General features: G+C 49.2%; 1 protein-coding gene across 4 annotated transcripts in view; it reads right to left on the reverse strand.

Moving 5' to 3' along the window:
* Window positions 1–21,079, reverse strand: part of LOC148435720 (ankyrin repeat and SOCS box protein 10-like) — a 39,135-nt gene extending 18,056 nt beyond the window's left edge. For 2 of the 4 annotated variants that reach the window (XM_088465584.1, XM_088465587.1), the window contains exons 1-4: window positions 21,032–21,070; window positions 19,588–19,901; window positions 15,937–16,204; window positions 2,997–3,501 (exon numbers count right to left, since the gene is read on the reverse strand). In XM_088465584.1, coding sequence (XP_088321710.1) covers window positions 2,997–3,501; window positions 15,937–16,204; window positions 19,588–19,894 — 1,080 coding nt within the window. In that variant the 5' untranslated portion in view covers window positions 19,895–19,901; window positions 21,032–21,070. Of the gene's footprint in view, window positions 1–2,996; window positions 3,502–15,936; window positions 16,205–18,626; window positions 18,820–19,587; window positions 19,902–21,016 lie in introns of those variants that run through there. The other 2 variants (XM_088465585.1, XM_088465588.1) reach the window with 2 other exon arrangements.
* Window positions 21,080–27,159: the final 6,080 nt, after the last annotated feature.

Raw genomic sequence — 27,159 nt, forward strand, 5'->3', positions numbered from 1 at the left:
AGCAGTCGTCCCCGTGGTTACTTACCTGCTCCCCGTCGTCCCGGTTACGCATGCACAAAGCCACTGGGGAGGTAGTGAGGAGGCGGCGGAGGGATCTGACAACGAGCGCTGTCTGAAGATGTCGCTTGTTCTCAGAAACAAACTCCCAAAACTCAGTTGCTGAATATCAGGGGGTCCCTATCGCCCGGTAACCTAAATATGCAGAAATTAGCATTTCCGCATGGTTACCGGGAGATTTATCATATGATGAATAAGCCCCTATATGTCCCTGCAAGACACTAACTTATAAGTCCAATTTACAGTTTTACCTGTTCCTTGAACTAAGTAGTGAGCTCAGATACTGGTAAATTCTAACAGCCCGTGTCTCACTTTCGTGCACCAAACGTTGCCCGGGTTGCTGACTATAAAGGAGTCTATCAGGTACAATGTACAGCAAGGTTCTCCGTCTGAGTTGCACCTTAATATATTTCAATTGAAGTCTCCTTTGTGTTACTTCTCTCTCTAACTCCAGTGTTGTAGCAATTTGGCTGCAGTATTACTTAATCGGATGCCTTCCAGTATTACTACAGTACTGAGGGGAGCGACTCTGGTACTATAAGGATGGATAGTAATTAGCTGCAGTCTTACGGACTTGAGGCTCAGTCTACCTGCTGACTGATTGTCTGAGGCTCTCACAAAGGGTCCGGTGTCTCCGCTTATCGCTCAGCCAGCACACCACAGCATATCCTCCAACCTCTGTACAGGATCACGGCAGACTGTGCGAGGTACCTGCCTCTCCATTCCCAGTCAGTCCTGGTGCTCCATCTGCAGATTATAGCGTCTCTGGCTGACGTCTGCTGCTGAGAGGTAGGTGCACAGGTCTGATCCTCCTCTCTGTTACCTCAGGACTGTAACTGCCAACTGCCGCTCCCTTCCAACTGTCACCTGCCTGACACTGGTCATGTGACCTGCTTCTGCCCTCCTGAGCAGCTGCAGAGGCTGCTGGGAATTGTCCGCACAGTGGGCCTGATTCAGAGCCGGACGCTATTTGCGCTCGCTCATTCAGAAAATAGGGGTGGCAATTCAAATGAACCGTTCGCTCGTTGCGGTCTGAACGAGCGAACAAAACTTGCGGTCGTTTTTTTGAAAACTACGCCCCCTGGCCGCTCGCATCCTACGTCATGTCCGCTATTTATTAGATTAATCGAGTACATCGACCAGCGTATGAGCTGCTCGCTATTCTTGTGGTTGGTTTTTCCTACCGCAATCATGCGAGCAGTTCTGACTATAAAATAACCCAGTGACGTGGTCGATGACGCTGCTGTATTAATTATGCACACCCATAAAACGCCCGTTTTGACCTTTAAGCACGCCTGCGATCTGATCTCCACTCCCCGTTTTCAAGCACCTTCCCCTGTTACCACCCACATACGCCTCATTCTGTCACTCATATTAGCAGGCATTCGCTATATAGCGAACAAAGATTTTCGGCCACACTGACAAGGTTCGCGCATGCGTATTACGATCCGTACGCATGCGCAGTTGTTCAAACATCGCTCGGAACGAACGAGCGGCCGCTTACGAGCGGCTCTGAATCAGGCCCCGTGTTCGGCATAATACCTTGCATAGCCGGGTATTACACAAATTCCAAAAACTATCAGTTTTCGGAGTTTGCTGAATATCAGGTGGTTCATTAGGGACCCCTGATGATGAATGTCCTGGTAACTAAAATATGCATAAACTAACGTTTCCGCATGGTTACCGGGGCTTTTAGTGTTGATGAATAGGCCCCTGTGTGATTTAGCCCCAGAAACACAACATTGATGTTGGTCGATTTTTATCTATGTCAGCGATGACTCTCCTGCACCTGAGGCCTGACTTATAAATGTATGATGGTTAGGGGTCTGTGTCTGTGCAGAATGGGTCCTGTGATCTCGCTTGCAGACCCCCCCACGACGCAGCATGACTGTGGTGTTTTGGGGCAGAGCGGGGTGTGGCTGGTCACCGTTCCCGGAAACGGGGGCTGATTCCGGGCCTGTGAAGTGACCAGCACCGGTCTGGCTGTGGGAAGCCTGACTAAAGGAGCAACCATAGCGACATCAGTCCTTACGGTGCTCACAAATGCAGCAAGGAGGCGTCTGACACCTTCTGTATTTACATTAAGATGGACGGAATTGCACAGCGGCTTGTGTGCGGCTCTGTGGCCCCTGGTGCGCAGTTGGCGATAGCAGAGTTACCGCCAGGAGGAGCTGATTGCTGGCGGTGAAAGGAACCCTGAGATATGCGGTGACATCAGAAATAAACTCTAGAGAGAGGACGGGCGGCAGTGACCCCATCCCGTTACAGAGCGCTGGCATTGCGCCATATGTGCGAGGTCTCTGGGTGCTGACTCAGGGATGAACATTACCCGATTTTCATGCAGTTGAGCGATTATTGGTGGTTTGAGCCTGTGTCACAGCCACATTGCGCACGTGTGGTGAATGAATTGTTATTGCGCTCGCTGTGTGGATTCAGTTGTAACTGATTGACAGGAAGAGACAGTTTTGTTGGCGATTACGGGGCGTTCCGGCCAAAACGTGGGCGTTTCGGGGCTGTTTCCTAGGCGTGTACTAACCAGCGTCTGTGATCGCGCACGCAGTGAACAAAGCTACAGCGTCTCAGTTACCGCGCCAATTCTGAGTAACCATAGACTCACTTGATGAGACGATGTTTGCAGTATCTGCGCCCAATGCTGCGTTTATGTATACAGTTGCGGGCAGCTGTGAGGGCGCCGGGGGGGTCTCAATATAAATTCCGCCAGCTGGCGCATTAGCATATTTTAGTAATTTAGCGCTTGCATTAGCGTGCGCCTCTTAGTCAGGCGAGTGATCACTGTTATACAGGTACAGCTATGGCGCCATCTTGTCCCATTGTATGACTTGTGTGTCCCGATTTCGTTTGCCCCAGGATGACCTCTCCTGCACCATCATTGTGCCCTCCTATACCCACATTGCGCTCCTTGTGGTGTGGTCCCTTACCTTGATAAGTGCTCCGGGCCAGACCCGCACAGCTCCGTGATTCAGCAGGGCGCGCACGATGGCTTCCGGCTGGTTTTGCAGCTTGTAGGAGGTGACCTGTAGTATGTTCTGCATCGCGGTGTTCCCGCTGTAACTCATTGCATTCACCTCCGCCCCCTGTGCCAACAGCGTCTCCACCACCTGAGGGTTGGCGCTCTTACATGCCACGTGAAGTGGGCTCTGCTGGTCATTATCTCGGGCTTTGATGTTGGCCCCCCCCTGAATGAGCCGTTGGCACACCTGATGGTATCTCTCCAATTCTGCGGGTGACTGGGGCTGGCTGCAGGCGACAATTAATGGCGTCTCTCCTTGTACATCCCTCTTATCTACGGTGGCTCCATAGCGGAGGTAAAGGTCCACGTGTTCCAGCAGACCATGGCGAGCTGCCACGTGTAATGGAGTGAGCCCCTCGTCCTCTGCCTGGCTGTTAATGTAGGCGCCATATTGTAGAAGCAGCTTGGCGCAACTGGAACATGAAGAAAGAAACCAGCGGATGTTATAAGTCATTTATTCCTGGTAATTATTATTATTACTGTACGTTATATGCTCAGGTCTCTCTGTAATGGGCAGAACTTTACCTCTCATTATGCAGCTTTAGGGCCCCGTATACGGCCGAACTTGGAATAAATCACGCTGACGCCATTATACGCATGGGGGTTGGGTATGAAATACCGGCGGCTGATAGCGTTACCCTATAGAAGTCTATGAGCTTCTAATCACAAAGAGATGTGAGAGCGATCCAATCGGATCCCTCCCAGCACCCCCTGCGCTGCCCGTGTCCTACTGCACATACTCAGAAGAGCGCCAAAGGGACCTCAGGAAGCCCCGGCTCTTACCGGGAGACCGGTCCTCTGCGTTTTTGGTCATGCATACCGGTGTAATTAACGTCGCCATGCATGTGATGAGTGGTGAGGTGCATCGCATGCAAATTACGGTGCCTCATACCTCCCGCCCACTATGGCTAAAGGGACCTGATTTACCTCGCCAGGAATCCCTGCTGCCGCTCTCAGTGCCGGGGGATTATAGCAGAGCTTCCTGCACCTCTATGAGCTGTCTCCCAATTACTTGCCCTATTATAGGATCACGGTTACCGGCCGGACCCTCCTCAGTAATTATATTATTATTACACAGAGATGGGACTTAGGGGTCAATTTACTAAAGTGAGAGTTTTTAGAAGTGATGTTGCCCATAGCAACCAATCAGATTCTACTTAACATGTAACTAGCACCTTTTGGAAAATAATAGCTAGAATCTGATTGGTTGCTATGGGCAACATCACTTCTAAAAACTCTCACTTTAGTAAATGTACCGATTAGTGTGACAATCACATTTACTTTTATTTTATTATATTCCTCTAATGTATAACGGACACCTGGGGCCTGATTCCAAGACGCACGCCATCCGCACACAACGCTGATATTCACGTAGTTCAGCGATTATTTGCAACTGCGCATGTGTTACACCGAGGCGCTGCTGTGATCGGATCAGAGAGGTAGAGAGGTAGAGAGGTAGTGGCTGTTCCTGGGCAGTGGCTTGAAGTGAACGCAGAAAAATGTCTGTCTCATGGGCGTGTTATTGGAGTGGCGCATTAATGGAAGCGCGCGCGTTCACTGCCGCAGGCACAGGAGGCCGCAGTGAGACGGAGGAGCTGCACCTGCCATGGGACTGCTGCAAGTTTGGATGGTGCGGCTGATGGTGGGGGTATAAGGATGCACCTATGGGTATCACAGCGTGCGCAGGGGACGTCTCTGTCCTTCCGCATTCTGCCGCAGAGATGTACAGCAGGGGAGGAGCTTGTAGGCCATTTGCATAAGGTCACAGACCGGCAACCGCCAATATGTGCTGCTGTCTGCACCATACATGCCTACCTCCAGGTTTTCACGGGAGGATCCTGATTTTTCGGGTAACTCCCCACACCCCCGGAAGGGTAGGTACTTCTCCCACTCTGCGGTGATCATGGGTCCCTGTGTAGGGGGCGGTTCTTAATTACATAATTCTGCATGAATTGCATCATTTAGCCCCGCCCCTTATGTCAATTTGCACCAATCACGGTAATTCCCCATGAAGGGGGTGGGGCTTAATTATGCAACCGCTTGCATCTAACGACCGCCTCTGTTATTTCTGTTATAAGGACCTCATTCAATTACCCTATAACTAGAGATGTGCACCTATCCTCATGTTTTGGGTTTGGTCCTAATTTATTGTCGTATTTTGGTTCTGTATTTTTTTTCTTAAAATGATAAAACAGCTAAAATCACATAATTTAAACCTCACAGCTCACAATATTGTTTTACCCATATTGGCCAAAGGCTGCAGCGAGCTGACTGGCTAAACTAATTGACAGAGCAGCGGCACAAGCACACAGCGGTTTTAAAGAATATATGACATCTAAGATACATTACCACACTGCAGTGGCAGACAGGATGGCATTTTAATAAACTATAATAATGTTTGTGTTGTCTATGTAAAAAGACAGTAACCAATGCCCCAAACAGCGCATAATGCAAAGAAAAGAGGTCCGAGATGGAATTGTCCTTAGGTCCTCCTACTCAAGGTTATGTTATATAATTTGTGGTTGAAGTGCTAGCTTGTTTTGTGGGGGCCAAAAGAAACCTACCATTGGTGTTCAGGCTGATAACAGGCTGTTAAGGATCTCTTCTCTACAGAGGCAAGATGTCACCATTGTCATCCTCCTCATCCTCATCAGTGTTAACATCATCTTCGCACAATATTGACACCGAGCATAAGGAGGTGGGGTCACCGGCACCTGAAGCTGCAGCAGTGCCCGGAGCGTCTTCAAGACCGGCCACACACCCGCCCCTGATTTGTACACTATCATTAAAATAATCCTCCACCATTCTATGAATGCATTACGGTAGAAGTGTCACTAATTTTGGATTTGACCAGATGTCAAAATGTTGTGTTAACTCATCCGCATCATCAGTGGGTCTCTTGCAGTTGCCGGAAACAAGGAGGAGGCGGTGTTGTGTCATGTGCCACTTGAGCTGACAACTTGCTCACCAGGAGCTCTTTGCATCTTTTAAGATCTGTGTTAGTTGGAAAGAAAGACTTCTTAAACGTAGAATTGAGCATGGTGGCTAAAATGTATTGATCCGATGTTAAGATGCTGACAACCCTTGGATCCGGGCAAAGTGAATAAAGGACTTGATCTACAAGTCCAACATACTTAGCGGAATGGAGAGTCTTAGTAATATGGCTTACCCCACTATCACGTGCCTGAGTTTTTCCAACAGATTGACCCTGTTATCCCTCTTAGTGAAGCCGGTGATAGAGGAAGTAGCTGCCTATAAATGAGCTGGCATTGTGTGTTAGATGCTGCTGAAGCTGATATACCCACCCAGTGGGCTGTCACAGTCATGTCATTTTTCGTCTGACCAGTTCACCCTATTGGATTGCTAAGGGGAAATGGAGTTTCATGGACTTATGCATATGACCTATGGACTAGAGAACATGCACTCTAGTCAAGTTTGCTTTGCCCCTGCATTAATGGACCTTGCTGTGGCTAGGAAAGGGGACTTAAATCCAAAACCAGCGCGTAGCCACAGTGGACTTTGCTGGAAGAAGTTGCGCACGGCTTAAACGCAGCTCGTGTAGCTGGAACCCGGGGAGTTGTCTGGAGCTGGCTAGCGTAATGTTGGAGCGGTCAGTTGGTGACAATTGAAGAGGTCTGAGTGGCTGTGGGCACTGTTGGTGTGGTGAGTAGCTGACCTGGAGGTCGCCCAGTTGGGAGCGCTGCTTCCTGTTACTTGATATCCTGAGGCAGCAGCAGAGAAATCGTAATGCGCCGGTGTGACTTGCCCAGGACCGGGAAAACCCTGAAGATGGAGCTGCAGATAAAGTCCACCCCCCCCCACTTAGTGACTGAAAACTGTGTAACACATATTATATATATATATATATATATATATATATATATAATAAGTCTCAATGTGCTCTTCTGCTATTAGAAGCTAATTGATTTTCCATACTACGTTTGTCCGCCCACAAGGAGGATGACCTAGAGACAGGAGAACGTAGGGAATATGGGCAGATTACCGAGAATCACACACACTGCTCCATATAGGGAAATGGAGGACAAGATTTTTGGTCTTGACCGCCAGATCGGATAATGGAAGGAAGGCGTTTGTGGATGTTTTCTAACCATTTTAATCGGTGAAATACTGAGAGTTATTACCCAGTGTATGAGGTGTCGTATGGATCCTGCTGGCAAGAAGCTCCAGCCGTAGAGGTGCAGGAGGATGGCAAATCGGGATGGCAAATATTCTCCAATAGATCATGCTGGTCCAGTGATGGTAAAAGTCCAAAAAAGTGCACAAGAAGAATGGAGACAACTTCTACTCCCACATAGCAGACCGGTCTATGGAACATTTTCATTATTTGCGCTTCAATTAGTTGATTTTATTTTTCATATTTATCAATATACTTAGATGTTTTGTATGGAAATATATTAAATATGATACTTTTATTGACCCAACTGCATTGGTTACATTCATTTTTATTGTGCTGCATATATGGTCTCCTGCTTCCTATTGCGGAGTATCACCTTGTTTACTATTGGAACCGCGTCATTTTGTTTGCAATCATCTTTTAGACAGAACAAATAAGAGCAGGAACTGAGTAATAAACTACTTACAAATTGAACCATACAGTGTCATTGTATTTCGCATGTGATATTCTACACCACCAGCCCTAATCCTGCGATCACCTGTTACTTGTATAAACCTCTTCTATCCTGAGTGTAAGACCTGGTGGCATCTCAGTTAAGGTGAGATCATCTCTCGCTATGGGAATAAGGGCAGTTGTTATAGGCAGTACCTGGTTCAAGAAGGTTTATGCAAAGTAGTCAGGTGCATCATAACACTGACATTGAGGATGTCTGAGTCACCCTGTCTCTTTCCACCAGGCACCTACTCCAGCTAAAACACTATTTGCATTCTGTCCTAATGGCGCACTGATGGTGTTCTAATGGCGTTTTTATCAACACAGTACTTCAGTCCACAGTCCCACACCCTCTTCCTCTAGGTGCCAGTTTACACAGGGAAATAAACATGGGATTCTCCTCCTACCCAACTTGCCAAATCCTCCTGGAACATCGGTGGCCTAAATTCCCCGATTAAACATAAGAAAGTTGTCCAACACCTTATGTGGTCGCGTTCTGACAACAAGCTCTTCCAAGAAACACACTGTAAGCAGGACCACACCTCAGTTTTGAGGGACAGATGGATAGGGGAGTGCCTGGTTGCATCGTACCATACCAAATCACGTGGGCTGGCCATTATTCTTGCCAAACGCCTTTATTATACTATTTTGGATATGATTATTGACCCACAGTCAATATATTTTACTTGACATCCAAACCCATGATACAAGATACGCTCTGCTTAATATTTACATCCCCAGCACTGACCAGGTTGTCTTTTTTACACAGGTCATGCATTTGCTCCTTAGAGACTATTAATTTGGTACAGTAATAGGTGGTGACTTTAATTATGTGGCCGATCTGGAACTGGATTGGTCTACGCCTGTCACACTCCCAAGATTGTGTTTTTAGTGACCCATCTTAGCTCCATTTTGACTTTTAAGTCTGGACGACCCTTGGGGACTTTTCATCAGTCAGACAGGACATACACCTTTCATTCGGGGATGCACCATTGCTCTCTTGCTATATTATTATCGCCCCATCAAGCTTCTTATTGTAGGATTTAAAATATTGGCCAAAAACATGATGACCCATCTTTGCTTACTGAACACCAGCTTGGCTTTGAATGGGATGGAATTCCATGAAGAGCATGCAATTGGCTATAGCGGCACTGATGGCATCTTCCCTAGATCCCTCACCTCTCGCTCCCACATGCTCCCCAATCTGGATCCTCATAAGGTCCTCAAGAGTCCCGACCATATTGCCATGAAGTCCTGCTCATCATGGCTTTGGTGCAGATTTTAGGGCCTTGATTGTTCCCCATCTACCTCGTTGTTAGTTAACTGTAGAATTGAGATGTCGCACAGCACCAGGCAGGGCCACCTCTCCCAGCTCCTCTTCAGTTTGCTTCTGGACTCCATGTTACAGGTTCTTGATGTCATGGTCAACTGTTGAGGGAATTCGGGTTGGAGACAGGTCCTATGGAAATGCTGATGATTATTATATCTTTATAACCCCCCTCATGTATAAAGTCTTACACTTTAGTTTCACTTCAGGTTTTCATGTAAACTTTGAAAAGTCCTCAAAAGGGACTGTACGCGGCCTCCCTGGCACAGTCTCTGCATTTATAATGGGGCAAGCACCCCATACCACATTTAGGAATACACTGGCATTTCTCGCCCTTACATACCGCATGTTTCTGTGGCCATTAGCCGTCTGTGTGCCTGACGCAGACATGGTTACCGTTAGCATCGCTGCTGCGTCCAAACATGCTAATGTATGCTAATTCAGCAGGAGGCGTCTGAGGAGAAATATGCATCCTGACAGCATCGCAGATCCCAGTGCTGCATCCTAAGATGCTGCGTCGGCTCTTCTGCGCCACCATCGGCCATCTGAGCAACCCTGAGGTCACTGAGATTGGCCTTTGCAGCTCCGTAGCCAAAGAGGAGAAGTCTGCATCTTCCAGGCCTCAACACTCCCAGGAAACGGGGGCGACACTGAGGCTGGCTCCTCCCACACCCCGCCCCCAAATGGCCGCAGCCTGTCAATCAGGTTGCAGCTCAAGAGGAACTGCGTGTGACTGTACAGAATGGGTTCAGTGCATGTACCACATCCTGGGAGATGGACGCCAACCATCAGGCCCTTGGTACAGAATACCATTGTGCCTTATAGCCATGGGGATCACTGTGCCGTATAGCCATGGGGATCACTGTGCCTTGCTGACGTCCTCATTGCCTCAGACCTAGGGGACTCCCAGCACTGGAAGCTCCCCACTATACCCTGCTGCTGATTCTGTGGGGAGGAGATAATTACTCACTGGGACTGTTACTCCTTGGTGCTGGTCCTTGCTCCGCTGTTGGACTTTGGGTGGCGGTGGCCTTTCCGGGGCCCTGGAGGACGTTGGCGGTTACCGCATTTCTCACTGATACAATAGTGGGTAATCGTCCCAGTGACGGGATTCTCCCCTCCGCTATTTGTGCTGGCTCCTGCTCCTCTGGACATCGGAGGTTATCGCCTTCATATCTCTGTGCGGGGGCTGGTCTGGCCGGCCGGCTCTGATAACAGGCCTGCTGGTGACGGGCTCCCATGGGGATCCGACTGCTCAGTGGTCGTGGTGGCCACATATCCTGCTTAAACAAGAGACCTCTCCGTACTGATGGGTGGAGAACCGCGGTGAGTCCGGGGCTGCTGATCCGCTCGCCTGCTGCCATCCCTTCGGATCTGTTGGAGAACAAACCTCCCGCTGTGATGAGGGCCTCCATTAATTGCCTGGCTGACGGGAAGCTCGGACCCTCTGGGAAGCGCACAGTTACTGCCCGGCGGCTATCGGTGGGGCATCTGCCCCAGACTCTGTGCAGAGTATGGGATCGCAGAGACCTGTGACCACAGTAATTAACATAAAGCGGGGGGGGGGGGCAGCGGAGGAGCTCTCTCATCCTCAGAAGTGCTCCCTTATGTCTATTAATCATCACCGTGTATAGCGTCCTTCCTGGATCCCCGGGGACTTGCTCTCTGAGAGTCTCATACTGAGGGGTAACTACCATCACTAAAGGGGGGTACAGATCATTTCTCTGTCATTTATTCTTATTTAGAGATAATTTGTTGAGTGTCGGTATTATTCTCTGCACCTTGTGAGTTCTAGGCTGGGCACACTACACCCGGAGATAGTATTCACTGGTCTCTTCATTTAAATGGATTGATTCTTTATATGTGTGTTAGACCAGTGGTTCCCAAACTGGGTGCCTTAGCACCCTAGGGTGCCTCGGGACACTTCCAGGGGTGCCTCAGGTTGGTGGTCCAGCATCAAATCAATTTTTTCATGGTGAGAGGAAGAGGCAAAAACATAAATATGTGGTCAAACAGAAGCACATTCCTTGTCCACCATCACACATTTGAAGCTTAGGATGACGGGTAACACAATTGACTTAAATCAATCGTTTCTTTCAGAATTTCTCAATACCGAACCTTTGGCTTAGGGGTGCCATGACAAAATACTGATACTCTAGGGCGCCGTGATTCAAGAAAGTTTGGGAACCTCTGTGTTAGACACATTGTTACCATTCCTGAGTACTCTGGGCTCTTTCATTGTAATACTTACCATCGCCATCTAGTGGCTATAAACAATAGCTGCATTTCTGGCAAATGTTTCAGTATGATCTGATATATTGGTCCATAAATTGCATTAGAAGGACATCGAGTGGTTGTAGTGTTATATAACATCTAACCTCTTTTATTAGATAAGCATTCTGTTTATAATAGATGCCTAACATTCTTACTGGTCACTAATTTTGGGATACATCTTACTGTCTAGATCGAAGAGTTTTTCAAAAACTATATTGAGCATATTTTTCTGTTACAACGGGGTATTGTGGATAATACACAATATATTCAACTGATTAAAACCATTTAAAGAACTTGCTTTGTTCAACGAATAGCGATACTGCTTTAGGTTTCCATACTAATACCCAATAGATGGAACAGATGTAATTATGTCTGCCTAGGGAAACATGGGGGTATGATATAACCACTTGCTAAATACTCAGTGCTGTGCTGGGGGGGGGGGGGATTTCTCCTCATTGTATTAAAAACCTAAGGACAAATCAACAAAGTAATATTATTGTACCATTATTTCTACAAGCCCTTGGTGGTGCGTGGATAGATATTTTGAAAAACTAACGGTCTCAACAATCTCCTCCTACATCTAACATGAGGAGGTCTAAGAATGTCAGGTAAATCTAACCCTTTACATACCACGGCCCAATCTGGGGAATCACAGGGATCCGCCACAACCCCTACCTTACAGGTGATACCAGATGAGGCCTTACCTCTAGCCGATATGGCGAGGGAAATGTCCACAATTATTATGCCTCTTACAGATAGACGTCTCTTGAGGACATGACTACTAAATTAGACACTGCTATGGCCAAGCTAGATTCTCAGGCCACGCACATTTCTAGAACAACGCACTAGCGATGTGGAAGACTCTTTGAATAGCGAGGTGACTGACAAGCTAATATTATTCAGGCCATGTAGGAGAAAATGGACGATTTGGAGATCCGCAATAGGTGTAATAATCTCCAATTTATATACCAGAATCCATCCCCGACTCCCAACTTATAGAGTTTCTCAGTGTCCACCTCGCTCTGGCATTAGGCCTGGATGAGGACTTTCCTACACCGCAAATAGGGCACATAGTGACCGGTAGTGGCTATCTAAGTTTCCTAATTATTGAGTTAGAGAAAATACTAGCCAAACATCGTAGTACACAGCCAGTAACTGTGAGGGAGCGCAGAATTTTTATATTTCAAGATTTTTCAGCAACAGTTTCTCAGAAAAGAAAAAGCATTTTCTGAGGTTTGTCGTTATCGCCATGACAACAGTCGCCAGTTTGCTCTCCTTTACCCGGCTAAGCTCCGGGTATTAATAGATGGTCAACCGGTTTGTTTTGATGACCCCCAATTGGCTAAACGCAAGCTCATGGTACAGCGTTCACCACCGCGCTCCCCTCCATCCCCTTGAGGTGGCTTGACAGTGTGATAAATACTTCAACAAGGCTGCGGATACTCTTACTAAATTTACCCCTAAGATTCAAGTTTGGTCGAGATGACAATCTCAGGTGAGTGTTTCATCTCGCAAATTTACTAAAGACAAATTCTGTTGAGTTTGGGAGAGATTTCTTTATTCTCACTCATAAAACTCGAGTGAGATCGCAAACTTGAAACACCGAGTTTCGGCGATGCACATCAAGTTTTTTATTTTTTTTATTTTTTAAACTCTATCAGACTCGAATCTTAGTAAATTTACCCCACAGAGACCGTAGATGTACTTTTGCAGAGTCCTCTCCTAGTATTATCCCTGCAATAACATACAAGGAAATTTTCTACAATGTATTTCACAAGACTTATTTGTCTTCAAATTGGCGCTTCCATATTGGCCTAACAGACGATCATTGGTGCCCGAAGTGTGCGGCCCCTATAGCGGATTTATTCCGCTGCCTTTGGCAATACCCTCTTATTAAGAAATTCTGGACTAGTGTTTGGAAGTTTACGATAGATCACTTAGTCAGCCGTCCCCCCCCACCCACCCTATCCCTGGAGTGGGTGATATTTGGAATCTTAGTGGAGGGTCCACGAGTTAGCAAGGGTCCTAAGAAGCTACTACTGGCGACATCCTCAGCGGCACACATAAGTGCACTAGCAGAGGTGTCACTGGGTGTGGTGACATCTGGTGCAGCACTTACCGGCCTCTTGCACAGGCATAAGGGGCGTGGCTTCGCGTCCATGAGGCCACGCCCACTGATACATGCCATTTTAGGGGCGTGCCCGTGTGTCACATCCTCACCCTCATCACACTGGGGATTTGCCCAGCGTACCAACAGCCCCCAGCCTCTCAGGACATGGGTGGGGGGAGGGGGATGTATGACCCACACCTGCATTCATCATCTCTGCAGCTCTGCTATTTTGGTGTCACCCGATGCAGCCTGAACCCGTCTAGAGATGGCACTGTGCCACTACATGGATTCATGTTTCCCTCCCACGATACCCTTAGTTAGTTGTTTTGTTTTATATTGTTCACATGACATCAGAGGGACCCTCCCTCTAAAAGGAAAAATATATGTGACATGCGTGTGACGTGCGCGTAGAATGTGCGAAAGTTTGACATCTTATCTCCACACATCAAAGCTCAGATCCAGAAAAGCTTTCACTCCGCACTGAGAGGCAACTACTTCTCCGAGACGTCCCGATATCGCTCTCTTGCTGATTTATGTGTATATCCTCCCCGCCATCAGTCATATGTCCCGCACACACGTCTGCGGCCGCCGCCAGTCTCCGCCTCATTCATTGTATACTCTGCTCAATGTTTATGACATCTTTTTTTTTGCTGTTTATACCATCTTCTTGTTCTTTTGTTGTATATTATTTGTAAATTGTCCCTTGAACTGAGGCTTCAAATAAAGATATATACAGTCAGGTGCATAAATATTGGGACATTGACAGAATTTTCATATTTTGGCCTCTATTCACCACCACAATGACTTTGCAGGTAAATCACATCTTGTTTGTTTCATTTCAGACATTCAGATTTAATTTGAGGGTAATTACATCCAAATCAGGTGAACGGTGTAGGAATTACAACGGTTTCTATATGTGCCTCCCACTTTTTAAGGGACCAAAAGTAATGGGACTATCAACTCAAAAGCTATTTCAAGGACAGGTGTGGGCTATTCCCTCGTTATTTCATTATCAATTAAGCAGGTAAAAGGTCTGGAGTTGATTCTAGGTGTGACATTTGCATTTGGAATCAGTTGATGTCGACTCTCAATATGAGATCCAAAGAGCTGTCACTATCAGTGAAGCCATCATTAGGCTGAAAAATCAAAACAAACCCATCAGAGAGATAGCAAAAACATTCGGTGTGGCCAAATCAACTGTTTGGAACATTCTTATAAAGAAAGAACGCACCGGAGAGCTCAGCAACACCAAAAGACCCGGAAGACCACGGAAAACAACTGTGGTGGATGACAGAAGAATTATTTCCCTGGTGAAGAAAAATCCCTTCACAACAGTTGGCCAAATCAATAACACTCTCCAGGAGGTAGGTGTATATGTGTCACAGTCAACAATCAAGAGAAGACTTCACAAGAGTGAATATAGAGGGTTCACCACAAGATGCAAACCATTGGTGAGCCACAAAAACAGGAAGACCAGATTAGAGTTTGCCAAACAACATCTATAAAGCCATTACAGTTCTGGAACAACATCCTATGGACAGATGAGACAAAGATCAACTTGTACCAGAGTGATGGGAAGAGAAGAGTATGGAGAAGGAAAGGAACTGCTCATGATCCAAAACATACCACCTCATCAGTGAAGCATGGTGGTGGTAGTGTCATGGCGTGGGCATGTATGGCTGCCAATGGAACTGGTTCCCTTGTATTTATTGATGTGACTGCTGACAAAAGCAGCAGAATGAATTCTGAAATGTTTCGGGCAATATTATATGCTCATTTTCAGTCAAATGCTTCAGAACTCATTGGACGGCGCTTCACAGTGCAGATGGACAATGACCCGAAGCATACTGCAAAAGCAGCCAAAGAGTTTTTTAAGGCTAGAAAGTGGAATGTTATGCAATGGCCAAGTCAATCCCCTGACCTGAATCGGATTGAGCATGCATTTCACTTGATGAAGACAAAACTGAAGGGAAAATGCCCCAAGAACAAGCAGGAACTGAAGACATTTGCAGTAGAGGCCTGGCAGAGCATCACCAGGGATGAAACCCAGCGTCTGGTGATGTCTATGCGTTCCAGACTTCAGGCTGTAATTGCCTGCAAAGGATTTGCAACAAAGTATTAAAAAGTGAAAGTTAAATTTAGGATTGTTTAGTTTGTCCCATTACTTTTGGCCCCTTAAAAAGGTGGGAGGCACATATAGAAACCATTGTAATTCCTACACCGTTCACCTGATTTGGATGTAATTACCTTCAAATTAAATCTGAAAGTCTGCAGTTAAAGCACATCTTGTTTGTTTCATTTCAAAGCCATTGTGGTGGTGAATAGAGGCCAAAATATGAAAATTCTGTCAATGTCCCAATATTTATGCACCTGACTGTATATAATAATAATCTGGGCATGAAGGCTAGGCCTGGATGACCTACGGTGCTTGTTATATTGGCGCTATCTATGTGACATAAGGATCATGTGGTGCCCATTATATCTCCCCCTCCCCCCTTGGCATGACTCACTGGTAGGACGCTGACGTCTTGCAGTGGTGGAGAGGAAACAGACCCTCTTGGCACTCGGCGTTGGGATTGGCTCCGTAGCTGAGCAGGACCCTCACACACTCTCTTTGCCCATTTTCACAAGCCCCATGTAAGGCGGTTTCTCCACTTGGAGCAAAGTCCACATCGGCCCCTTTCCTGAGGAGCAGCTGGAGGCAATCTGTGTATCCGCGACTCGCAGTAACGTAGAGAGGGCAGGTAAACTCCTCCTCATACGTCAGAGACCAGATCCCTGGGGAAAGAAAGGGGGGAAGGGTCCTCAGGTCTCTCACAAGTCAGAATTATTTATTGTCACATATCACAACATTTTACACTGCGATGGGGGAGAGCTGGGTACTCCCAGTTATAGGTGTCAGGATGGGGGGAGAGCTGGGTACTCCCAGTTACAGGTCCCGCCGTATGGGCAGTAAAAGTATAGCTATCCCCCATATATACAGTAAAAGTATAGATATCCCCCGTATATACAGTAAACGTATAGATATCCCCCGTATATACAGTAAACGTATAGATATCCCCCGTATGGGCAGTAAACGTATAGATATCCCCCGTATGGGCAGTAAACGTATAGATATCCCCCGTATGGGCAGTAAACGTATAGATATCCCCCGTATGGGCAGTAAACGTATAGATATCCCCCGTATGGGCAGTAAACGTATAGATATCCCCCGTATGGGCAGTAAACGTATAGATATCCCCCGTATATACAGTAAACGTATAGCTATCCCCCGTATATACAGTAAACGTATAGATATCCCCCGTATATACAGTAAACGTATAGATATCCCTCGTATATACAGTAAACGTATAGATATCCGCTCTACAGGTCTAAGTTGGGATTAAAGCAAGAAAGAGTAAATAACTTTGTACCTGGGAGACGAAAAAGAAAAAGAATGGAAATTGCATACAGAGACCTCACAAGCGAATATCAATTTACCTATAAGAGTATAAAGGTTCAGGAAGACAGAATCACTATTTGTGAGAATAAGGAAAAGCTACAAACTAACCGAACAGACCATTTACAGAGGGATCAGTGAATTATCTTCGTATATAAGGAACCTGAAATTCTTGATGGCACAATCCACTAGGGCAGTGCCGACCTCATGGGCTAGGAGGGCTCAGGCGTCACTGAGGACGGGGCAGCAGCTCGGTCCTCTGTACATACCTTCTTAGGTCACTATGCTTCACATGTGTCGGACGCCCACTTTGGATCTTTAAGGGGCAGTTAAATAATAAATTGCACTAACAGACGTGTCCTCGCCCATCTAGCCTCTATACGCCCTGCAGCGCAATATGCCTAATAGGAGTGAGCCACCAGGTCCCGTGCTACTCTCATAACGTTGGGCATTATTTTCCGCCAAGAATAGGCGTAAGACGGAATGCGATGTGACTAGGACGCACCCACAGACTGCGCTGATTCATTTGTTCTGTGACTCCTGTATATCTGTGTGCGACTGAGGGGCATATTCAATTAGAGGCGAAAAGCCGTTTTTGGCGGAAAAGTTTCATCGATGACATCATTTCGCCAGGCGAAAACTTATCCCTGTATTCAATTCCAAAAACTTTTCGTGTCAGTGGAAAGTCAATGCATTGGACTAGGCGACAAAGATTTGCCTATGAAAGCAAGCGGAAAAAAGTGCAGGCTTGTGGTTTTGGGGTGTAAAGGTGGGGAAATCACCCTGCACCCTTGGAAGGGTAACTGCGTCAAAACAATCCTACAAAAAAATTGAAACACACCCCTAAAAATGACTTTGTACCCCAACGTTGAACTTTTTTGCTACAAACTAAAAATTAAACGAAATAGACTTTTGGGGGGTCAGCAAGTATGGGGGAGGTGTGTTTTTTTGATTGCAGGTGAGTTTTTTACAACCTCACTTTTGCAAATTTTCATGTACCCCAAATTTGCTGGGACTAGTTATTATCTCCAAAAAAATCTGCCAAAAACTATTCTTCACCCCTAAGTACCCCAAATACCTTCAGCAGGGCTATTCGGGGCATCTACAGTGATCCCCAATGTTAGTGCATCTTTTGGGGGGTATCAGGTTGTTTTCCCCAAATCTGTCAGCACTTTTCGCCTGTTTGCGTTTCGCCGGGTCCCGTTTTCGCGTCCTTTGTGTATTTTGGAGACGATACCTTTTCGCCCTTTTCAATTCCAAAGTCAGCGTAAAGTACGGCAGGCGAAACCTTTCCGACTTTTCGCATTTAATGGAATATGCCCATAAAAACAGAACTTAGAGCAGGAAAAAGCTGCGGCCACAACATCGTAGCACTTTCTACTGTGCGCTAATTCACAGACTCACTCACACACAGATATACAGGTGTCACATATCCCATTACTCAGCGCAGTCTCCCATATACAGACTCAGGAGCACACAGATATACAGGTGTCACCTATCACATTACTCAACGCAGACTCCCATACACACCATGGTCACACACCTAGCGCATAGTAACCATCGCACTCATAGTGAGGTCACACACACCTAGCGCATAGTAACCATCGCACTCATAGTGAGGTCACACACACCTAGCGCATAGTAACCATCACACTCATAGTGAGGTCACACACACCTAGCGCATAGTAACCATCGCACTCATAGTGAGGTCACACACACCTAGCGCATAGTAACCATCACACTCATAGTGAGGTCACATACTCAGAGCGTTGGGGTTGTAGCGATAGTTCCTCCATTCCTCCAAATCACTTGTATCAAACACAGAGTTGGGGTGAATGAGGCTGTCTGGGTCCCCCAGCAGATCCTGGACGGCCTGTGTCTGCCCTGACACAATGGACAACCAGTAACTCAGGGCTGGACCGGTCGCTTTCCGAGTCACAATCACCTCACACATGTCTCTAATAAAGCAGAGACAGTCTCTCACACTCTCTCTCGCTGTCCTCAGTCCCTTCCTATATTTAGAAAGTTCTATGTAATGTCCTCTAGAGTTACAGCATTTACCAGGTTCCTCTCCTGGGTCCCTGCAACCTGTCTGTAACAATGACTGTCTAATAGACTGTCCCATATCTGCATAGCTGTAATAATGGCTGCGGCTCCCCTGACACACCGGTTACAGAGAAGGGATGTCTAATAGACTGTCCCATATCTGTAATAATGGATGCGGCTCCCCTGACACACCGGTTACAGAGAAGGGATGTCTAATAGACTGTCCCATATCTGTAATAATGGCTGCGGCTCCCCTGACACACCGGTTACAGAGAAGGGATGTCTAATAGACTGTCCCATATCTGTAATAATGGATGCGGCTCCCCTGACACACCGGATACACAGAAGGGATGTCTAATAGACTGTCCCATATCTGTATAGCTGTAATAATGGATGTGGCTCCCCTGACACGCCGGTTACAGAGAAGGGATGTCTAATAGACTGTCCCATATCTGTAATAATGGATGTGGCTCCCCTGACACACCGGTTACAGAGAAGGGATGTCTAATAGACCCCCTGCCCTCCATACCGACCCAATTATATTATACTCATGTCAACTCCTTCAAATCTATATCCTACACACCACTCCCATCATCTCACACCACTCCCATCATCTCACACCACTCCCCATACTATACTGACCACCTCCCTACATTCCGCACCTCCTGTCACTCACCGGTCTGCTCGCTGCTCCAGCGCAGATCGTGGCTCCGTGTAGGCACGAGCAGGTTTGTAGAGAGCTCGGTAGCCAAGAACTCCTGCAGGGTACCCAGGTTACCAGTGTAAATTGCTTCATGGATGATCGGGTCTGTGCAGAGACAGGGGGGTTGCTGGGGTGCTTTGGGTGGGGTCTGTATTTGGAGTGAGGGTCTCAAAGGTGTGCGGACTATTGTTTTGCGAATTTCCCACCTCTCCTGTTCCTCTGCCTCCAACTGAAGAGAGCGCAAAGCGCAGCCCGAGAAGGGGAAAGTCAGCGAAGACATTTTACACCTGTACACGAGTATAGATCACTATTACATTAACCTCTGTCACTTATTCACAACTCTCACCATTACACTGACACTAACACCTGTACACTAGTATATATCACTATTACATTAACCTCCGTCACTTATTCACAACTCTCACCATTACACTGACACTAACACCTGTACACTAGTATATATCACTATTACATTAACCTCCGTCACTTATTCACAACTCTCACCATTACACTGACACTAACACCTGTACACTAGTATATATCACTAGTACATTAACCTCTGTCACTTATTCACAACTCTCACCATTACACTGACACCAGCACTTGTACACTAGTATCGCTCACTAGCACCTGTACACAAGAACCTCACTATTACATTAACATCTGTAACTTATATTCTCAACTCTTACTAATACACTAACACCTGTACACAAGTATATCTCACTATTACACTATGTACCTGGTTTGTCACTTATTCCCAACTCTCACTAATACACTATAGCACTAGCATCGGTGTCTAGTTACCTGTACACAAGTATAAAACTCACTAGCACATGTACACAAGTACCTCTCACTATTACATTAACATCTGTCACTTATTCACAACTCTCTTCAATATACTATAGTACTAACATGTGCATGAGTATATCTCACTATAACAATAGCATCGGTGTCTAGTCGCCTGTACACCAATATAACTCACTAGCATCGGTGTCTAATCGCCTGTACACCAATATAACTCACTAGCATCGGTGTCTAATCGCCTGTACACCAATATAACTCACTAGCATCGGTGTCTAGTCACCTGTACACCAATATAACTCACTAGCATCGGTGTCTAATCGCCTGTACACCAATATAACTCACTAGCATCGGTGTCTAATCGCCTGTACACCAATATAACTCACTAGCATCGGTGTCTAGTCACCTGTACACCAATATAACTCTCTAGCATTGGTGTCTAGTCACCTGTACACCAATATAACTCACTAGCATCGGTACACAAGTACCTCTCACTATTACGTGTTTAGGATGTCACTTATTTAAAATAATCTCTCACTACTACACCAATAACTAAGTCTACTCTGTCACAACTAACATGCCTAGTCGGTCACGGACTTACTCCGCTGTCTCACACCTATCGCCCTCTCTCTACACTTCCTTCACAAGACGACAGCCAGCCGATGCTATTCATGTCACCAACATCCCCATTCAGCCAGCTTCAGCTGTGCGGCTATAAATATCACACAGGAATGTCACGTGTCATGTACACAGTGTGCGCCCAGCTCCACGCTCACTGCAGGAACCCGGTAACTCCGTCACACAGGAATGTCACGTGTCATGTACACAGCGTGCGCCCAGCTCCACGCTCACGGCAGGAACCCGCTAACTCCGTCACACAGGAATGTCACGTACACAGCGTGCGCCCAGCTCCACGCTCACTGCAGGAACCCGCTAACTCCATCACACAGGAATGTCACGTGTCATGTACACAGCGTGCGCCCAACTCCACGCTCACTGCAGGAACCCGCTAACTCCGTCACACAGGAATGTCACGTGTCATGTACACAGCGTGCGCCCAGCTCCACCCTCACTGTAGGAACCCGCTAACTCCGTCACACAGGAATGTCACGTGTCATGTACACAGCGTGCGCCCAGCTCCACGCTCACTGCAGGAATCCGCTAACTCCGTCACACAGTAATGTCACGTGTCACGTACACAGCGTGCGCCCAGCTCCACGCTCACGGCAGGAACCTGCTAACTCCGTCACACAGGAATGTCACGTGTCATGTACACAGCATGCGCCCAGCTCCACGCTCACTGCAGGAACCCGCTAACTCCGTCACACAGGAATGTCATGTGTCATGTACACAGCGTGCGCCCAACTCCACGCTCACTGCAGGAACCCGCTAACTCCGTCACACAGGAATGTCATGTGTCACGTACACAGCGTGTGCCCAGCTCCACGCTCACGGCAGGAACCCGCTAACTCCGTCACACAGGAATGTCACGTGTCACGTACACAGCATGCGCCCAGCTCCACGCTCACTGCAGGAACCCGCTAACTCCGTCACACAGGAATGTCACGTACACAGCGTGCGCCCACCTCCACACTCACTGCAGGAACCCGCTAACTCCGTCACACAGGAATGTCACGTGTACACAGCGTGCGCCCAGCTCCACGCTCAATGCAGGAAAACGCTAACTCCGTCACACAGTAATGTCACGTGTCACGTACACAGCGTGCGCCCAGCTCCACGCTCACGGCAGGAACCCGCTAACTCCGTCACACAGGAATGTCACGTGTCACGTACACAGCGTGCGCCCAGCTCCACCCTCACTGCAGGAACCCGCTAACTCCGTCACACAGGAATGTCACGTGTCACGTGTACACAGAGTGCTCCCAGCTCCACGCTCACTGCAGGAACCCGCTAACTCCGTCACACAGGAATGTCACGTGTCACGTACACAGCATGCGCCCAGCTCCACGCTCACTGCAGGAACCCGCTAACTCCGTCACACAGGAATGTCACGTACACAGCGTGCGCCCACCTCCACACTCACTGCAGGAACCCGCTAACTCCGTCACACAGGAATGTCACGTGTACACAGAGTGCTCCCAGCTCCACGCTCACTGCAGGAACCCGCTAACTCCGTCACACAGGAATGTCACATGTACACAGCGTGCGCCCAGCTCCACGCTCAATGCAGGAACCCGCTAACTCCGTCACACAGGAATGTCACATGTCATGTACACAGCGTGCGCCCAACTCCACGCTCACTGCAGGAACCCACTAACTCCGTCACACAGGAATGTCACGTGTCATGTACACAGCGTGCGCCCAGCTCCACGCTCACTGCAGGAACCCGCTAACTCCGTCACACAGGAATGTCACGTGTCATGTACACAGCGTGCGCCCAGCTCCACGCTCACGGCAGGAACCCGCTAACTCCGTCACACAGGAATGTCACGTACACAGCGTGCGCCCACCTCCACACTCACTGCAGGAACCCGCTAACTCCGTCACACAGGAATGTCACGTGTCACGTACACAGCGTGCGCCCAGCTCCACGCTCACGGCAGGAACCCGCTAACTCCGTCACACAGTAATGTCACGTGTCACGTACACAGCGTGCGCCCAGCTCCACGCTCACGGCAGGAACCCGCTAACTCCGTCACACAGGAATGTCACGTACACAGCGTGCGCCCACCTCCACACTCACTGCAGGAACCCGCTAACTCCGTCACACAGGAATGTCACGTGTCATGTACACAGCATGCGCCCAGCTCCACGCTCACTGCAGGAACCCGCTAACTCCGTCACACAGTAATGTCACGTGTCACGTACACAGCGTGCGCCCAGCTCCACGCTCACGGCAGGAACCCGCTAACTCCGTCACACAGGAATGTCACGTGTCATGTACACAGCATGCGCCCAGCTCCACGCACTCTGCAGGAACCCGCTAACTCTGTCACACAGTAATGTCACGTGTCACGTACACAGCGTGCGCCCAGCTCCACGCTCACGGCAGGAACCCGCTAACTCCGTCACACAAGAATGTCACGTGTCATGTACACAGCATGCGCCCAGCTCCACGCTCACTACAGGAACCCGCTAACTCCGTCACACAGTAATGTCACGTGTCACGTACACAGCGTGTGCCCAGCTCCACGCTCACGGCAGGAACCCGCTAACTCCGTCACACAGGAATGTCACGTACACAGCGTGCGCCCAGCTCCACCCTCACTGCAGGAACCCGCTAACTCCGTCACACAGGAATGTCACATGTACACAGCGTGCGCCCAGCTCCATGCTCACTGCAGGAACCCGCTAACTCCGTCACACCGGAATGTCACATGTACACAGCGTGCGCCCAGCTCCACGCTCACTGCAGGAACCCGCTAACTCCGTCACACAAGAATGTCATGTGTCATGTACACAGCGTGCGCCCAACTCCACGCTCACTGCAGGAACCCGCTAACTCCGTCACACAGGAATGTCACGTACACAGCGTGCGCCCACCTCCACACTCACTGCAGGAACCCGCTAACTCCGTCACACAGTAATGTCATGTGTCACGTACACAGCGTGCGCCCAGCTCCACGCTCACGGTAGGAACCCGTTAACTCCGTCACACAGGAATGTCACGTGTACACAGCGTGCGCCCAGCTCCACGCTCACGGCAGGAAGCCGCTAACTACGTCACACAGGAATGTCACGTGTACACAGCGTGCGCCCAGCTCCACGCTCACTGCAGGAACCCGCTAACTCCCTCACACAGGAATGTCACGTACACAGCGTGCGCCCAGCTCCACGCTCACTGCAGGAACCCGCTAACTCCGTCACACAGGAATGTCACATGTCATGTACACAGCGTGTGCCCAACTCCACGCTCACTGCAGGAACCCGCTAACTCCGTTACACAGGAATGTCACGTACACAGCGTGCGCCCCACTCCACGCTCACTGCAGGAACCCGCTAACTCCGTCACACAGGAATGTCATGTGTCATGTACACAGCGTGCGCCCAGCTCCACGCTCACTGCAGGAACCCGCTAACTCCGTCACACAGGAATGTCATGTGTCATGTACACAGCGTGCGCCCAACTCCACGCTCACTGCAGGAACCCGCTAACTCCGTCACACAGTAATATCACGTGTCACGTACACAGCGTGCGCCCAGCTCCACGTTCACTGCAGGAACCCGCTAACTCCGTCACACAGGAATGTCACGTGTACACAGCGTGCGCCCACCTCCACACTCACTGCAGGAACCCGCTAACTCCGTCACACAGTAATGTCATGTGTCACGTACACAGCGTGCGCCCAGCTCCACGCTCACGGTAGGAACCCGTTAACTCCGTCACACAGGAATGTCACGTGTCATGTACACAGCATGCGCCCAGCTCCACGCTCACTGCAGGAACCCGCTAACTCCGTCACACAGTAATGTCACGTGTCACGTACACAGCGTGCGCCCAGCTCCACGCTCACGGCAGGAACCCGCTAACTCCGTCACACAGGAATGTCACGTGTCATGTACACAGCATGCGCCCAGCTCCACGCACTCTGCAGGAACCCGCTAACTCTGTCACACAGTAATGTCACGTGTCACGTACACAGCGTGCGCCCAGCTCCACGCTCACGGCAGGAACCCGCTAACTCCGTCACACAAGAATGTCACGTGTCATGTACACAGCATGCGCCCAGCTCCACGCTCACTACAGGAACCCGCTAACTCCGTCACACAGTAATGTCACGTGTCACGTGTACACAGCGTGTGCCCAGCTCCACGCTCACGGCAGGAACCGCTAACTCCGTCACACAGGAATGTCACGTACACAGCGTGCGCCCAGCTCCACCCTCACTGCAGGAACCCGCTAACTCCGTCACACAGGAATGTCACATGTACACAGCGTGCGCCCAGCTCCATGCTCACTGCAGGAACCCGCTAACTCCGTCACACCGGAATGTCACATGTACACAGCGTGCGCCCAGCTCCACGCTCACTGCAGGAACCCGCTAACTCCGTCACACAAGAATGTCATGTGTCATGTACACAGCGTGCGCCCAACTCCACGCTCACTGCAGGAACCCGCTAACTCCGTCACACAGTAATATCACGTGTCACGTACACAGCGTGCGCCCAGCTCCACGTTCACTGCAGGAACCCGCTAACTCCGTCACACAGGAATGTCACGTGTACACAGCGTGCGCCCAGCTCCACGCTCACGGCAGGAAGCCGCTAACTACGTCACACAGGAATGTCACGTGTACACAGCGTGCGCCCAGCTCCACGCTCACTGCAGGAACCCGCTAACTCCGTCACACAGGAATGTCACGTACACAGCGTGCGCCCCACTCCACGCTCACTGCAGGAACCCGCTAACTCCGTCACACAGGAATGTCACATGTCATGTACACAGCGTGTGCCCAACTCCACGCTCACTGCAGGAACCCGCTAACTCCGTTACACAGGAATGTCACGTACACAGCGTGCGCCCCACTCCACGCTCACTGCAGGAACCCGCTAACTCCGTCACACAGGAATGTCATGTGTCATGTACACAGCGTGCGCCCAGCTCCACGCTCACTGCAGGAACCCGCTAACTCCGTCACACAGGAATGTCATGTGTCATGTACACAGCGTGCGCCCAACTCCACGCTCACTGCAGGAACCCGCTAACTCCGTCACACAGTAATATCACGTGTCACGTACACAGCGTGCGCCCAGCTCCACGTTCACTGCAGGAACCCGCTAACTCCGTCACACAGGAATGTCACGTGTACACAGCGTGCGCCCACCTCCACACTCACTGCAGGAACCCGCTAACTCCGTCACACAGTAATGTCATGTGTCACGTACACAGCGTGCGCCCAGCTCCACGCTCACGGCAGGAAGCCGCTAACTCCATCACACAGGAATGTCACGTGTCATGTACACAGCGTGCGCCCAGCTCCATGCTCACTGCAGGAACCCGCTAACTCCGTCACACCGGAATGTCACATGTACACAGCGTGCGCCCAGCTCCACGCTCACTGCAGGAACCCGCTAACTCTGTCACACAAGAATGTCATGTGTCATGTACACAGCGTGCGCCCAACTCCACGCTCACTGCAGGAACCCGCTAACTCCGTCACACAGTAATGTCATGTGTCACGTACACAGCGTGCGCCCAACTCCACGCTCACTGCAGGAACCCGCTAACTCCGTCACACAAGAATGTCACGTGTCATGTACACAGCGTGCGCCCAGCTCCACGCTCACTGCAGGAACCCGCTAACTCCGTCACACAGGAATGTCACGTACACAGCGTGCGCCCACCTCCACACTCACTGCAGGAACCCGCTAACTCCGTCACACTGTAATGTCATGTGTCACGTACACAGCGTGCGCCAAGCTCCACGCTCACGGTAGGAACCCGTTAACTCCGTCACACAGGAATGTCACGTGTACACAGCGTGCGCCCAGCTCCACGCTCACTGCAGGAACCCGCTAACTCCGTCACACAGGAATGTCACATGTACACAGCGTGCGCCCAACTCCACGCTCACTGCAGGAACCCGCTAACTCCGTCACACAGTAATATCATGTGTCACGTACACAGCGTGCGCCCAGCTCCACGCTCACGGTAGGAAGCCGCTAACTCCGTCACACAGGAATGTCACGTGTACACAGCGTGCGCCCAGCTCCACGCTCACTGCAGGAACCCGCTAACTCCGTCACACAGGAATGTCACGTGTACACAGCGTGCGCCCAGCT

The sequence above is a fragment of the Taudactylus pleione genome, unplaced genomic scaffold (assembly GCF_031769625.1).
Source record: "Taudactylus pleione unplaced genomic scaffold, aTauple2 ptg002015l, whole genome shotgun sequence".
Taxonomy (NCBI): Eukaryota; Metazoa; Chordata; class Amphibia; order Anura; family Myobatrachidae; genus Taudactylus; species Taudactylus pleione.